The sequence below is a fragment of the Marmota monax genome, unplaced genomic scaffold, assembly GCF_021218885.2.
Source record: "Marmota monax isolate L192 unplaced genomic scaffold, Marmota_monax_Labrador192_F-V1.1 WCK01_AAM20220418_F8-fsc00111, whole genome shotgun sequence".
In the NCBI taxonomy this organism is placed as follows: domain Eukaryota; kingdom Metazoa; phylum Chordata; class Mammalia; order Rodentia; family Sciuridae; genus Marmota; species Marmota monax.
In genome coordinates this window covers 546,224-562,426 of record NW_026695067.1, presented here as the reverse complement: position 1 = coordinate 562,426, position 16,203 = coordinate 546,224, and the positions used below count along the sequence as shown (strand labels likewise).

Below are 16,203 nucleotides of genomic sequence, written 5' to 3'. Positions count from 1 at the left end.
TGATCGTGAAAAAAGAGGCAGACAAATGTTTGTCCTTGGATGAAAAACTCTGATGGGCAGCATTAGCCAATTCCCATGGTGAAAATGCTCTTACCTTGCCCACTGCAAGCTATCAAAGCTCAGAAACCAGCTAGCAAAATTCTTGAAGATTTACCAACTGGCTCTTGCAAGCTGGTCTGAACTGGCTGAAGCACGTCTCTGGATATAGATGAAGGTCTCAGTAGAGAAAGAGAATATGAACAATGTTGACAAAATGGCATATGCGAGTATGGAGACCAAGGTCAGTGGGAAATTGCCTTAGCAGAAAAGGCTGGGTGGCATGAGGGCAGGATGTCTTCCACTCATTTTAAAGTTGCTTTCTGTTTTAGCAGAGGAATGCCATTGTATCTAAAGATTTCACAGTCTGTGCCATACAGCAGCCTGTGTCACAAGGCTGGGGACTGAAGGAAGAGCCACCATTGAGTAGCCACTAGGTCTTTGGTGGATATTCCAGTTTGCTTCATGCACATGGCAGGATTGTTTCTCTGAGATCTCTTGAAATTGGGTCTAGTCCTGTGACTTGCTTTGTCCAGTGAAATGTGAGACTTGTCACGTGTCATTTGCCATGATCTTTTCCCCCACTGAGTGGCCAATGAATTTCTTTCTTGTTTTGCTTATTTTTTTAAAAGATTGGTGCGTTATAATTATACCTCATATTGAAATTTGTTGTTACAAGTTTACATGCACTGGGGCGGGGGGTACTGGGGATTGAACTCAGGGGCACTCTACCACTGAGCCACATCCTCAGCCTTATTTTGTATTTTATTAGAGGTAAGGTCTCACTGAGTTGCTTAGTGCCTCGCTAAACTGCCTTTGAACTCGTGATCCTCCTGCCTCTGCCTCCTGAGCTGCTGGGATAACAGGCAGGCACCACCACGCCTGGCTTGAACAGTGAATTTCTTGATGACTGAAGCTCCTTTGGTCTGTGTCCTGGTCTCTGAGGGGAGGAAGGAGATAGAGAGGTACAGAAAGAGAGAGGTGGGGGGAGAGGGAGACTACAGCCGGATAGCTTTACCAGTATGGGCTTTCTTTCAAAGCCATCTTTTAAAACCTCTTTTGCCTGGCAGGGTAGTGCAGTGCACTCAGTTGGAAGTATTGCTCCAAATTCCCAGCAAATGGGCCTCTGCTGCCACTTTGAGGAAAGATACACACACACACACACACACACACTCACTCACTCTCCTGATTGACCTATTTTCTGTTCCCTAGCACCAGATAGGCCCTTTACACCTATAGCCCTTCTCTGGCCTACAACCCCCTGAAACCTTTCCAGGACCTGCATGGCCTGACCCACACCCTCCCAGGCTCCAAAACGACTCACTTCCTGAGTCCAAACTGACTCCCGGAAGGGATCAGGGAAGGAGTGAGGCCCCAGCACCCAGTTACTAGCTTTGTGACCAAGGGAGTCCAGTATCATTTTTCATTCCCTCTGTCACTAGAGAGATCACCTACCCACGAGTCTCACCCTCTTCCACCATGGCTGTTATGGCACTGGTCACACCGTACCACAACAGACCTGAGAGGCTGAAACTTCCATATCCTTGGTGCCTACCACAGAGTAGGAACCCACTTACTCATCAAGCCCTTACCTACTATGTGCCAGGCAAAATAGAAGTGTTAAAGGACACTGCCCGGCCCTCAAGGAGTTCCCTCCCAGTGGGTGGAGTGACAGATACACATGGGGCCAGTTCTAGTGTTTTGTGCAGAGTTTGGGAAACCCAGGGAGAGATGGCAGAGAGCATGCTCTGGGTCTGGAGTCCCCAAGGAGGAGGTGCTTGAACTTAGGATTTCACCAGGTGGGAACTGTGGGGATGAGAAGGGCATTCCAAACAGAAGCACCGGCATGTGCAAAGGCCAGGAGGCAAGGAGACAGCTATGGAGTGCTGGCTACTGCCTGAGTGACTATAGAGAAGGGGCTGGGGAAGAGGATGAGACTCAGTGAGAAAGGGAACCAAAAATGATACTGGACTCCCTCAGTCACAAAGCTAGTAATTGGGTGCTGGGGCCTCACTCCTTCCCTGATCCCTTACAGGAGTCAGTTTGGATTCAGGATCTGTGTGGGGCTAGGATAGACTCCAAAGATTCTCTACAGAGGGGAACTGATTCCAGAATGAACCAGGTGGGTTGAGAGGGGCTGGTGCTGAGCTAGGTTCTGAGAGTACGAGGGGGTGGGTTGGGTGGTGGTGGTGGCAGTGGGGGTCCAGAGGTTCTGGGTAGAGTGGGGAAACAGGCAGGAGATCCTGGGTCCTGGGTCTGGGTCCGTTGCTTCCTTGCTGAGTGAGATTGGACAGGTGAGTCGTGCTGCCTGAGCCTGGTTCCCCCTGTGAAACGTGGGTGACTGACTGGTCCTAACAGGATGGCTGTGGGGACAGATAAAGGAGGTCTGACAGTACCTGCTGCCAGGCCAGAGAAGGTGTGTTGAACCTGAAATTTTTTTTGAACATAAGGTTCCAAGTTGATGTTATTACTAGTTTATTATTATGTTTATTACTAGCTTTGTTCCTGCGGGGCAAGGAAGAATTGGTGGCTTTAGGTCTTTGAGCATTTAAGAACTGGTTCCACTGGCATGTGACGGGGTCTCATGCACAGAAAGCTCTATACTTGGTAGGTCTGCTTGGGGCTTCAATCTCTGCTTCTGATATTTTGGAATTCTTGTTAATTTCCTCTTTGAACTATGTCTTGTAAGAGGAGCCTGTTGGGACTATGGAACACCCTGGAGGCTCAGAGCCTCGGCTCAGGTTCCTGCCTCTTACTGCCCTCTTGCCTCCCTGGATGGGTTCTTGGCTGCCAAGCCCCATCCTGGGTCCCAGGACCTCTGCTACTCTCAGCCCACGGAAGCAGATAATGGAGCCAGCAGGGGGAGGCTCGTGTCTCATCCTCTGAGGGGGCCTGGGTATAGGTGAGGGTGGGATCGGATGGACACCCTGCATTAGGTGGATAATTCAGAGGACCGAGGAGGTGGGTCCTTATGTGATGTGTCCAGATGGTTCTAAGCATTCTGGGAAGGTGAGGGGGTAAGAGGGCAATAGATTATTCAGTGATGGGGGGACCATTAGAGAGGTCACTGACCAAGAGCCAGTGCATCCCAAAAATTAATGTAAAAAGGATCCCCTGGGATGTTGGTTAAATCCAGGAGGCCTGGGGTGGTGAGATTCTATATTTGCAGCTGGCTCCAGATGAGAGGCAAGCTGCCTCCTCGCTGACCACACAGCCAGTAGCTGGACTCCAGGGGTGCATCTGCCACAGCAGGGCCACTGCTGCCTGGTGAGTCTCATGGCAGGCATGAGAAGGGGCCACCTTGGGGCTGAGCTCCTAGTGCATACTAATGACCTACTAAGGACCCTGTGCTCTCCATAGTCCTGGGCTGATGGTTCGGAATGCTTAGCCACTGTGGTCCCAGCACAGTCTAGGAACTTGCCCATACCTGAGCTCACTCAGTCCTCATCCCCTTGTCAGGTAACTATGAAAGGCCCTGTTTTACAGATAAGGAAACTGAGAAGTAGGAGGACTTGCTCCAGATGGCACTTGGTAAGTGGCAGGGGTGGAACATGAACCCAGGCTGACTGCAGGACCTTCCCACTGGGCAGCATGGCCATCTTTCACATTCAGTGGCTGCAGCCAGTCCTGCTCCCATCATTCGCCCCCTTCCTGCAGGAGCCTGGGCCCCGGCCAGCCCCCTCAGATCCCCAAGCCCGCAGTCACCTCTGCTTTCAGCCGCTCTATCTCGATCTCACCGTCCTCGATCTGCTGGCGAAGCTGCTTGGCCACCGTCTTTTCTGTCTCGACGATCTGCAGCAGATGCAGGTACTTCTGCATCAGTGCCTCGTGCTCGGTGGCCAGAGTCCTGTAGCTGTGGACAGAGGGACACAGAAGGTAAGATGCTGCCTCCCTGTGCCCTGGTGATTGCTCCAGCCCCTTGCAAACCCCAGTCACTCCAGGTGTCTGGAGAAGGAGCACACACACAGCCTCCACTTCGGGAGCTTTGCACTGGGAGGCCTGTCTTAACCTGTCTCTCCCTCCTTCCTTGCTGGGTTAGCTCCATCCTCTTCCATAGGCTAGTTCTGGTCCCAGGTGAAATGCTATCCCCAGGAAGCCTTCCCTGGTGGCCATCAGGCAATGCAGGGTGTTTCTTCAGCACCTGGGCTCCTGACCACATGATGGGTGGCAGGGGCCATATCTGTGTTGCTTGCTCCTATACCCCTGGGGTACAGTGTCTTTTCCTTAAAGTCTCTCAGTGGAAGAAATGCTTGGGGGATGGATATTAGGCTTTGCAGGAGAGTCAGGCACATACTTTTCACTGTTTGGGGACATCTGAACAACCTACACAGTGCACATGACTACCAAATTTTGAGTCACAGACTGCTAGTGCTGTTGGATCGATGAGGGGGGCAGCAATGAGGACTTGCAATCAGGTAAGACCTCATTGGAGGAAGAGGTCACCCCAGGGAGGAGAAACCCAGGCTTTGACTCCAAGCCCAGTGCACTGGACACACACACTTCAGAGGGCAACTCTGGGTGAAAGACTTGTGTTAGGGGTCCCTTGTAACAGGGCTAGGTAGTTAGGTGTTGCCAGATCAGAGGACTCCCCAAAGAATAAGCAGAGGGTGGAAGAAATGTCTCATAATTTGTGTAAATAGCAGACTTTAGATGTGTAGAGCATCAGAACAGAGGTGGAGGTGGGGGACTTGGAAGGTCAGAGGTGTCATGGCTTGTGTAAGGTCACCAGGCCCCTAAAGAGAGAGCCTGGTCCACTATATTCTAGCCCTGGCCCTCTCTCTGATGCCCACAGCATCAATGGGGCCATTTGAGGGTGTCAGAGCTGGGGAGGACTCTGATTCCAGTAAAGAAGGTGAGAGAAGACTCTGAGAAGGGGACCTCAGTATCCTGGGGGAGGTGTCTGTCCACAGGGCCAAAGCCAGGGGCCTTGAAAGGCAGGTGTGTTTTATTTTTTTATTTCTTAACATACATCACAATAGAGGAGTGCATTACATTAATAATTTTTTTGCATTACAATTCTTAATATACCTTTATACCACAATTTATCAAATCTCTGTTTGTATATAAGGTATGTTGACACCAATTCACATCTTCATACATGAATTTTGTATAATGATGGCAAGTGTGTTTTCTGATTGGGAAGGAAGGTTTTGAGCTCTTGTGGCATAACAGGTCTGGGGCTGAGGCTCTCTGACTTCCTCTTTCTATCCAGGAGGCCTGGGGTGGTGAGATTCTGCATTTGCAGCTCCCCACACTCCTACTCCCTGTGTGCTCCAGCCCACCCCTACCTCAGAGCCACCCCTTCCCACCTTCTCTCCCCTGCCCCAGCACAGCCCTGTATCTCCCTTCTCAATGGTGAGGAGCTCCCCTCTTCTCTGAGCATGCCCGTCAGGGCCCCTCAAGCCCCTCTGTCAGGTCTCTGCCTTCCCATGCTTCCTGCCCTCCCTGTGTTAGCAACCGTCCTGCTCCATGTGTCTCCCCTCAGCACACAAAAAAGGTTCAAGTACCACCCCTCTTTGGACATCACCAAGCTGTCCTGGGCCTCCCTGACTCCTGCTTTGTTGAAAGAGGGCCTCAGTGTCCCCACTTTCTCTTCCCCTCCCCTGTCTGGCATTTTCCCCAGCACTTGCAGGAACTGGGCCCCTCTGTCTCCTATCTGCCAATTGAGGGCACTTTCCCACACTACTGTCCAGCTACCCTGGACAGGGATAGTGAGTGGGGGCCAGGGGAGGGAGGTTGGTCTTTGCTGCACACGGGGAGCCTGTCACATAAGCTCACTAAGCCTCTGTGACTCTTGAGGTAAAACAGGACAATGATAGCTTCCCTACAAACCCCAGGTTTGAGGTGAAGACCTGGAGGGTCTTGGCAGGAAGCAATTTTACAATAAAAGTGCTGCACCAAGGTGGTGACGGGGCCAGGGCAGCTGCAGAGTCCTGTCCCCTGGTGGTGTCAGCAGGTGCTTTCTGTGGGAGAGGGGAGGGGTGGAGGAGAGCTGCAGCTGCACCCTGGAGAGGAGGAAGACGTGGACCCTTAGGCCAAGGACACCTGGTGCAAAGACCTAGAAGTGGGCCTGGGCAGGAATCTGAGGGAGAAACCTGATCTGAAAGGCAAACCCCTATTCTTGTCACACCTCCCCCTAGAGATAAGTAACAGCTGTGAGAGACAATTCTTTGGATTACAGTACTATTTGGTTAATATGGGGAGTTTTGTGCTCCTCTTAGGAAAATGAAGACCAGCTTTTAAAATTTTTTTCCAGCTGCCCAAGAGACTTAATTGTCTCTACTTGCAAATGAAATTCAGCAGAGAACAAGGAGTCTGTTTCCATGCTGCCAGCCTCCCTGACCTGAGCACGAAAACCTGCTTCATTAACCTAGTCCTACTAATGACACCTCATTGTGCTTCAGTAGGAGAAGCCTCCTCTGCAGTATGGTCCTCTTGCCCCACCCCGCCCCCATCCTTCCCTCCCAACATCCATGAGGAGCCACTGGATGCCTCCCTCTGCAAGCTCTGTCCTTACAGACTCACGGGCTCTCAGAGCTAGACAGGAACTCAGGGATCATGAAGGGCCGTTGGAATGGCCTCATTTGATAAATGAGGAAACTGAGGCCCAGAGAAGGGAAGCACCTGCCCCAAACAACAGTGGGTCGGCGTCAAAGCTGGCACTGGCTCTGTGCCCTCTCCTACTAGGTGGTCTGGTTCGGGATCTAGTTCCTTGTTGTAAATGTAGAGTATGAAACGCATTCCATTTTATAAATCTACACACACACACACACTCACACATACACACGTGTGCACGCGCCACAGAGGCATCCCATAATACTCGAATGATATACATGCAGTGTGAGAGAACATTGTGTCTCTACATAATATTAATACCCTACCGTGCTTATTTTTGTGCATAGAATGTGTCTATTAAGTCTATGTAAATAAAAACTAAATTGGGAGATGTAAAAATACTGTGGAAGAGAGCCAGCGCCTCCTCTCTCTCTCTCTCTCTCTCTCTCTCTCTCTCACACACACACACACACACACACACACACAGGATACAGCAGGAAGGCTTATGTTGCCCCAGGTGCTGCCCAAGAGGCCTCAGCCCGGCCAGATTGGCTGACAAGTAGTCCAGGGAGGTGACTCAGTTTCTCTTTTCAGTGACCATCATTATGCCTTTCCCAGTCTCAGTGGGAGATCCTCCTCTGAGGCCAGTGTGCTGGCCCAGGCTCTAGGACTTGGCAAGCAAAGACCAACAATCTGCCCAGCCACTGGCACCTCCCCCTGCAGCTTCCAAAAGATGCAGAGAACAGAGAGGTTTCTGTTCAGAGGTAGGTGTGTCCCTTTGCCCAGCTGCTCCTTTTCAGGGAGGAGAGGCTTCTGGTTTGGGTGGAATCTGCCTTACCTGGGAGTCACAGAGCCCTCAGCTGTGAGTCAGGATCTGGGGCACTGCATCCCCCACTCAAGCAAATCCCCAGGCCCATGCGACACTGTGTCTCAACTGTCTGTGGACCGACGGACCCTCCCTCTGGGTTGTTGTAAGGAACATATGACACTCTTTGTGTAGCATTTTGCAGATTATTGAGGACTGTGCTGGGGACACACTGTACAGATGGGCTGCTGGAGGCCCAGACTGGCCTTGCAGGTCAGGTGGTTTGTTATTATTCCACTGGCTGCTTGGAGCCAGTTTTCAATTTAGTGACTTGTTTTAAAAATGACTGTCCTCTATCAGTGGCAGGCAGGACCCTAAGACTTCCGGCCCTGCCCAGTATACCTGTCCTACATGAGTGAAGTGGCTTTTACTAGAGCCTACTTTGACATGAGCCTACTGTCACTAGGTCATGTTGATATGGCACAGGTGACTTAAGATAGGGAGATTATCCAGGTGGCACACCTAATTACACAAGTCCTTGAAAATGGGGAGCTTTGTCTGACTAGGGGGAGAAATCAGGCTGAAGAATCTTTGGCTTGAGGGTGGAGGGGACCATGTGGTGAGGAATGTGGGTGGCCTCTATTTGCTGAGATCCACCTTGGCTTACAGCCAGCAAGGAAACAGGCACTTCAGTCCTACCACCACGAGGGACCAAATCCTGCCAACAACAAGGAGGAGGCTGGGATTGGATTCTTCTCTGAGCTTCCAAACAGGAGCTCAGCCAGCAACTCCGTGATTTCAGTCTCTCAAGGTCCAAGGCAGAGACCTTGGCCAAGTCCTGACTTCTGATCCAAAGAACTGTGACATAATGAAAGGACATTGTTTGAAGTTGCTAAGCTCGTGGTGACTTGTTATGCAGCAATAGAAAAATAGAAATATTCTCTTCTAAATAAATTATATCGTATCACATATCATTATTTAAATATTTGTAGTTTAATATGCATGTTGTGAAAAGCATAGTTTTGTTTTGTTTTGGTACTGGGGATTGAACCCATGGGTGCTGAACTACTGAGCCACATCCCCACCCCTTTTTTATTTTTTTATAAATTTTGAGATGGGGTCTTTCTAGATTGCTTAGGATGTGGCTAAGCTGCCTTAGCCTCCTGAGCTGTTGGGATTACAGGCATGTGCCACAGTGCCAGGTGAAAAGCATAGATCTTAACTACACAATTTGATTAATTTTGATGAATTTATAGACCCTCATCAAGATAACAAAAATTTCCACCACCCCAGAAAGTCCTCTTAAACCCCTCCCTAGTGAGTCCCTATCCCTGAAGAAACTACTGTTCTGATTTCCATCATCCATGGATAGTTTTGCCTCATACAGAATTTTATATAACTGGAATCATATTGTACTATTATAGCTTGTACTATTATGCTATACTCATTCAGCATATTGACTTTTAAATTCACCTGTTTCACTGTACTTAACTCTATTTGACTCCTTTTTATTGCTCAGCAATATTCTATTGCATGGATGTACCAATGTTTGCTTGCACATTTGCTTGTTGATAGACACTGTGGCTATTTCTAGTTTTTGGACTACTGTGGATAAAGCTGTTAAGGACATTTGCATATGGGACTTTTTGTGGACATTTTTCATTTCTCTTGAATAAATACCAAGAAGTAGAATTGCTGGGTAATAGCATAGATGTATATTTAGCTTTTTAAGGGACTGCTTAACAATGTTCCAAATTGGCTGTGCCGTTTTACACCCTCTTCAGCACTGTGGAGAGTTATCACAGTTCCATCCCCTCTCCAGCAACTGGTATTGCCAGTCTTTATCATTTTAGCCTTTTATCATATGGGTATTGATATTGCCTTTAGAAAATTTTTGCATTAATGGATATTCTTTGTCAATGTAGTCCTGGTTATCAGATTGCACAACAAATTAGAATGCTATAATGCTTCAGTACTTACAAAGTCCCTTGATGTAAAGATCCCATTTGAGTTAAATGAAATGTTTGACCTTCAAAACAACCCTATTATTGGTTCTACATTAATGTTGGGGAGACTGATGTCCAATTGTTCTCCCTGAATCTGGGTTCTTCTTCACTTAGTTCTGTCCTTGACAATACAAGCAATTTCTATTTCAAATCATAGCTTTGGTCACGTTACTCCCCTGACATAAAACCCTCAGTGGCTCCTATTGTTTACAGAGGAAAGGTCAAACAACTCAGCAAGATATTAGAGATCAATTATGGTCTGATGTCAGCTGATTGTCCAACCTCACCTACTTTCTAACACCTAAACTTTGTCTCTACATTATCCTTGTAGTTATCTTTCCTGTATTACTGCCTTAAGTAAAAGGCATTTTACTTAAAGGTTTAAATGCTTAAACTCATCAAATCCACTCTCCAGTCTTCCACTCAGGTCAGATTTATTCTATCTGCCTTCCCCAGATTCCTTCATTTCCCTGCAGATGGAGTTCATGTGTCTCTCTTGTAGTGTGTTGTACTTGACACAGCCTTGATACCCCAGAGTTATTTGTGCATAGGACTAACATCTCCCTGACTAGACTGTGGTACCCCAGAGTTGTATCCATCTCTGGTCTACCCAGCACCATGCACAGGGCCTGCCTTTATTGGTTCATGTGTTAGTTCCTGGTCTCCATATCAAAGGACTCTCCTGGAAGACAGAAATAGAGATGGCCTAATTCCAGGGCTGCAGTCATTGCTATGGTCATAATAAGTGTTTCTGTCATAATAATTGTTGGTTCAGGGGCTAACTAGTCTGATTCAAGACTCAAAGAGGGGCCCTGGAATCCATCCATCCATCCATCCATCCAACCATCCATCCTCCAACCATCCTTCTGTCCATCAATCCATCACCACATATACTTTCAACACTCCTCCACTGTTCCATCCACCCATCCTCCATTCATGCATCATCTTCTTCCACATATAAACTCAACATCTAGCCTTGCATCCACCCTCCATTCATCCATGCATCTTTGGGTTCTTCCAACCCATGTTTGCTGAGTACCATTTCTATGCTTTTATCAGTCCCTGAAAATGTGAAGAATTATACCTGGTCCCTGTCTTCAGGAACTTAGTTTTATTAGGAAGGCATCCATATCTAAACTGAGCTAGAAGCATCTATTGCCTGGAGGGTGAACCTGGGTTCTCCATGCTCAGCTCTGGCAGGGGATTGTTGGTTCCGGGGCCACACCTCCACCCACAAATCCATCAATTCCCTAGGACCCAAAAAGGACTCATCCAGCTTGGAGGCCCACCTTCACTGTAGCAGATATTGTCATTTGCCTGTTCTTCCTCCAACCCCATCAAAGTTCAGAAAGGTGTAGAAAATCTCAGTACCTAGATGAGGAAACCAAGGCCCAGGGGGAAAGTAGGACCAGTCCATGGTCACACAGCAAATTAGTGGCTGAATTTGGGTTAGAACCTCCACACCTGAGACTTTGGTAGCCAGAAAACCCTTCTACCAAACTACATCACACTTGGTTCCCCTAACATTTAAATAGGAATTAGTCTGGTGGAGCAGGGTGAGAAGCTGCAGTGCCATTCCTGATGGCCTCTCATTTCCTGTGGTCCAGAGGTCCAGCCCCTGAGGGTGGCCCTTGCCAAGAAAGGCAGTCATTCTCCCCTTCTCTCCTCCTTTTCCGCAGCCTCTTCTGTCTGGGATATGGATTTGCAGAAGAACAAGGTGCTTGGTTTAGTCTCTTCTGCCTAGACTGTTGGGTGGGGGGCTTCCTGCCCTGGGAGTGGGGTGAGACATACCTGGCATGAGCGATGGCTGCCACCCACTCGTCGCAATCCTTTGCATCCTCTGTCCTCAGCTCCAAAGCTTTCTGATTCTCATGGGTGAAGTTCACTGTGAAGTAATGCTGTGCCAAGAAAAAGAGAGCCCAGTCACCAGGATGTCCACGAACCAGTGACTTCTCCTGCTGTCAATCTAGTTGTTTTGCCAAGCGCTCTCTGCGATATCAGCCAGGCATAGATCCATTATTGTGGCTATTAGAATGCTGTTCTATTTAGTGGTTTCATACTCTTGATTAAAAAGCCTTTTGTACAATGTAACAAAACCTATGCTTAGGATGTAACAAGGAAGCAAAACCCACAAAACCCTATTTGCCAACAAATTACAAAAAAAGCGTTTTAAACCATCAGGCATGCTGGAGGGAAGGCAGGGAAAACACCAAGGGAATATCCCTTTTGGGAATTGGGTACCAATTCAATGCAGTTGCATTTAATTCACTCCATGAAACCTGACTAAGCGCTTCTCTGAATCCTGGGGTTAGAGTGGTGAATCAACAGACACGGTCTCTATGAAAATCCACGGAAAGCCACCTCGGTTGGGTGCAAATGACTAACTTAGAGCTGAGTCAAACATGGGGCCTGCCTGCCCGCCCCCTAAGGTCGCAGGGAAGTGGAGGAGCCAGACAATAGATATGCATCTGCAATATTGTTATGTGAGTTAAACACCCATAAAGCTCTTTGAACAATGCCTGGCACTTAGTAAGCACTATCTCCGTGTTTGCTATAATTAATGCAGTGTGATCACTACTGTACTGGAGGTAAGAAAAAGAGCCATGGGGTGCAGAGAAAGCCACCCACTGATTGAGCCTGGAGAAATCAGAGAGGGCTTCCCAGAGGATGGGACATTGGTCCTGGTTCTGTTTCAGTTGGCTGGAGGACTGGGGGTTCCAGTTATAGCCCATGGGATGTTGGGGACTAGGGGAGCAGGAGGGGTACATTATGCATCCAGTTCAGATGGCTGAGGGCGGGCCCCCAGGTGCTGAGCACTGGAGTGCATGTGGGAAGAGAGAGTAGGGAAAACTCCCAAGTCTCTGCTCTGGGCAACTGGAGGGTGGGGTGCCATAAACTGGGGTCCACTAGCAGGATGACAACGGGTTTCAGGGGGCAGGGATGGGGAAGGGGTACAGACATGCAGATTGTGAGGGTCATGCCCTGAGAAGCAGCCTCAGGGTGGAGATGTGACTGGGAGAGGGCTCAGTCAGATAGAGGGCAGATGAGCACCCTGCAGCTGCCTCTTGGGTCCTGCAGGCCATGGTGACGCTGGGAGGAAAGAGAAGGGGAGGGTGCCAAGAGGGGTCCTTGGCCCTGCCACTTGGAGGGTGCATCAAGGGCCAGGCACAGTGTGGCACTGTGCCAGAGATGGTGTCTCTCCCTCAGTGTCCAGGTGGCAGGGAGCAGCAGCTCAAGGGGTGGTGTGCCAACTAATTTTAGCTTCTGCTGACATTTATTGTATTTCTGCTAATTGTCGTCCTAGGTGGCAGCCAGCATGTGAGTGTGTGTGAGAGAGAGTATGTGTGTGGGGGGAGCAGGAGAGAGACTTGTTGCAGAGTCAGTGTCTCTCCTTGTTTCCTAGGAAACAGATAACTGGGGCTATAGAATGAAATGTCAGCTACAGCCTCAAATAACTGAATTTGAAGGCTCTGGTGGGCCCCTCACCCCCCCCCCCCCGTGAGAAGGAAGCAGGTTAAAAACAGAGCTGCAGGTGGCTTCCCCATCTCTGGAAGGATGATGAACACCCCAACGCTCATCTTTAATGATCTTATTCTTTTCCCCATATCCACTATCTGTCTGATAGTGATGAATCTGAAACTCAGAGAAGTCGAACTACCTGTTGAAGGCCACACAGCTGGAATGGAACACAAAGGATGACAAGCCTTCCTGGACATTGACTCATGCCCTGGGCTTGGCTCCAGGGTGCACAGATGAAGAAAGCAGGGTCCCTACCTCAGAGGAGCCTGTAGGAGGTGAGGCTCAGGATTCCACCTCAGATCACATGGGTGTGTTCAGGGTGGTGTGGCCTTAGATGGGGTCCTAACTCAGAGGCAGGCCTGCTCAGCTCCACACAGGCACAGCAGGGTGGCTAGGCCCCTTTAGAGCCTCCAGGGGACATCCCAGGGCTAGATGGTCCCACTGCAGCTCAGATCAGGAATGGCTCCTTCCCCGCTGAATTACCCTGGGCATGGCTGAGGCCCCCACCTCCTAGAAGCTTCTTCCCAACCAGTCCTGCTTCAAGGAGAAGCAAATGGCTCCCCACCACCCTTGAGGAACCCTCCCCCTGAAACACTGACCCTTGGAAATCTAACCATGGAGAACCAAGCCAAGGAGACCTCTAGGCCTGAACCCACCACCAGGGACCTCTGGTTTCTGACAGGGGATGGCACTTGCCTCTGGCCCTCACACTAGCACTAGGGCTCCTGGAGACTGCAGAAGGCTATTGTAGGACCCCACAGACATCTTCCTCTTTGCCTCCCCAATGTCCCCACAGGTAGTTGCTTGTCCACCCATCTGTCTGACTTCTGTGTGGCCTTGCTCTATCTGGGTAACCACTGCTCTAGGTAGGCCACAGTCTCCTAGCCATTGTCCTGCAGATGCTGTCCTCCTTGGAGACAGTATCTAGACCCAAAGTGACTGACAGGCTGGAAGTTCTGAGCCCCACTGAACACACAGGCCAGAGATTCAGATATTGGGGGAAGGTTTTTTTCTGGACCTGAGGTTTGGCCTGGTTCTGTCTGGTGAGGGCTGTCTGTGGACACCCCCTTTACCTCACTCACAGGACTGACTTCTCCCTGCTGCCTTGGAGCCTCGCTCTTCAGCTGAGCTTGGACTTCTCAAGGCCAGGACCTGGGTCGGCTTCATCCAGGGTCTCCAGAGCACCACATTGTGCTTGGTCCCCAGTGAATGCTAAGAAATGGCTGAATAAAGAGGGAATGAACAGACCCTGAAAGCTTCACCCTACTCTAAGGTTCTGACATCTCACTCAGGTGCCCAGGACACTGTGGTCCTTCTGTTGTCACCCTCACTAAGATTAATAATGATACCAAAAACAAGCTTCCTGAGCATGTGCCATGTGCCCCATGCTGCCAGGTGTGGCTGCTTCTCTCAGGGACACAGGACCCTGTAGGGAGGGCAGGACCTTGAATTGATTGCCTTTAATTAGTGGGGATCTGGGGTCATTTTTTTTTTAGTACCAATGTAGAATCACTCCAAGTAACCCAGAGCCCAGGGGGTGGGCACTGTGGGTGACAGAATTTTCTCTGTGCCAATCTATTTCCTGCACAGAGTGGAGAGGTTGGGCAAACTTCTCAAGGGGAAGCAAATTCTGTTACAGTGAGAGAAAAGGGACATTTTTGTGATGGTGTGAGAACAGCAAAGGTTATGGATGTCCTGGGGTTTTAAAAGTATGGCAATATGTAAATCAATGGATGTGTAATTGATGTGATTCTGCAATCTGTATATGGGCTAAAAATGGGAGTTTATAACCCACTTGAAGCAAAGTGTGAAAGATGATATATCAAGAACTATGTAATGTTTTGAACAACCAACAATTAAAAAAAAAAGATAACTAAAAAAATAAAAAAAAATAAAAGTCACTGATTCAGATCTGAAAAAAAAAAGTAAGGGAACGCTAGAATTGGGGGAAAACTGGAAAGTAAAGCAGCCAGGGCAGCTCCCAGGGTGGAGGCTAGGTGGGATGTGGTATCCTTGACCCAAACTGGGTCACAAAACTGGATTGTTCCAATCCTGAGCCTTCTGGGAGCTCTCCATTCCAAAGTCCCCCCAAATCAACAGGCTACCTAAGCTGTCACCAACCCAGCCTTACGCCTATGGAAGGTCAGAAACCTTCTATTGACTCTTATCAGGCCCTCGAGTTCCCTGGTCCTCACTCCCTCCTCTCCTCCTGCCAATATTTATGGTGAAGATCTTGAGCTTTCGCCAATGTTACAAGAATTTTTTTTAATATTTATTTTTTAGTGTAGTTGGACACAATAGCTTTATTTTATTTATTTATTTTTATGTGGTGCTGAGGATCCATCCCAGGGCCTCACACATGCTAGGCGAGTACTCTACCACTGAGCCACAATCTCAGCCCATTACAAGAATTTTACAGTAAAAACCCACATGTGTGACCACCTAGATTCTTGCACTATACTCTGACACTCTCAGGTAACCTCCAGACATGCTCTTGGAGCACAATCACTCAGGCGGAAGGAAGACTGCCCTGCAGGGGTTGGCACAGACACCCTGAAGGCCATAGAAGTCACCTCCCCACAGGAAGCTCTGTGTGGTCCTTGGCTGGAACAATGCCCCAGCCCCCTGTGTCTGCTACTTCTGAGCTCACGTTTGGCTCTTTTCAACTGTTTCTGACCTTCCATAGGCGTGAGGCTGGGACGGTGACAGCTTAGGTAGCCTGTTGATTTGGGGGGACTTTGGAATGGAGAGCTCAAAGAAGGCTCAGGGTTGGAACAATCCAGTTTTGTGACCCAGTTTGGGCCAAGGATACCACATCCCACCCTAGGACCTGCCCTGGCTGCTTTACTTCAGTCTTAATTTCTGCGTGGGGCTGGAAAAAGGGAGGGTGTCTCCATTTGGAGGAACTTTATTTCTTATTGAAACAAAGAGGTGGCCTTAATCACTGGGGGAGGGGGGTAGGTTCATCTTTCTGTTTTAGATGACAACAAATGAAAGGCGTTGGGCACAGTGTTATTTGAGAACTGCTATTGTTGGTGCCACTTGCTAGCTGGGTGACGGTGGGCACACAGCTTGATGGCTTTCAGTTTCTTCATCTAAAATGGGCATTAGAAGGGTTCCTTCCTTTCATGACTGCTGTGAGGCTGAGAGAACACTAGTGCCTAACAACTAGCAAGCACCCTGCATGTTCACTATAGTCCTATTTTATTAATATCTTTATAATATTCTCCTTGGCAACCTTGGTTGGACAGGAGAGCTGAGCCTAATTCAAAACACAGGTGA

General features: G+C 49.0%; 1 protein-coding gene across 1 annotated transcript in view; it reads right to left on the bottom strand.

Moving 5' to 3' along the window:
* Rasgrf1 (Ras protein specific guanine nucleotide releasing factor 1) overlaps positions 1–16,203 on the bottom strand; it is a 108,168-nt gene that overhangs the window by 76,283 nt on the left and 15,682 nt on the right. Inside the window, exons 2-3 of the mRNA XM_046428113.2 lie at positions 11,194–11,300; positions 3,742–3,889 (exon numbers count right to left, since the gene is read on the bottom strand). Coding sequence (XP_046284069.2) covers positions 3,742–3,889; positions 11,194–11,300 — 255 coding nt within the window. The remainder of the gene's footprint in view (positions 1–3,741; positions 3,890–11,193; positions 11,301–16,203) is intronic.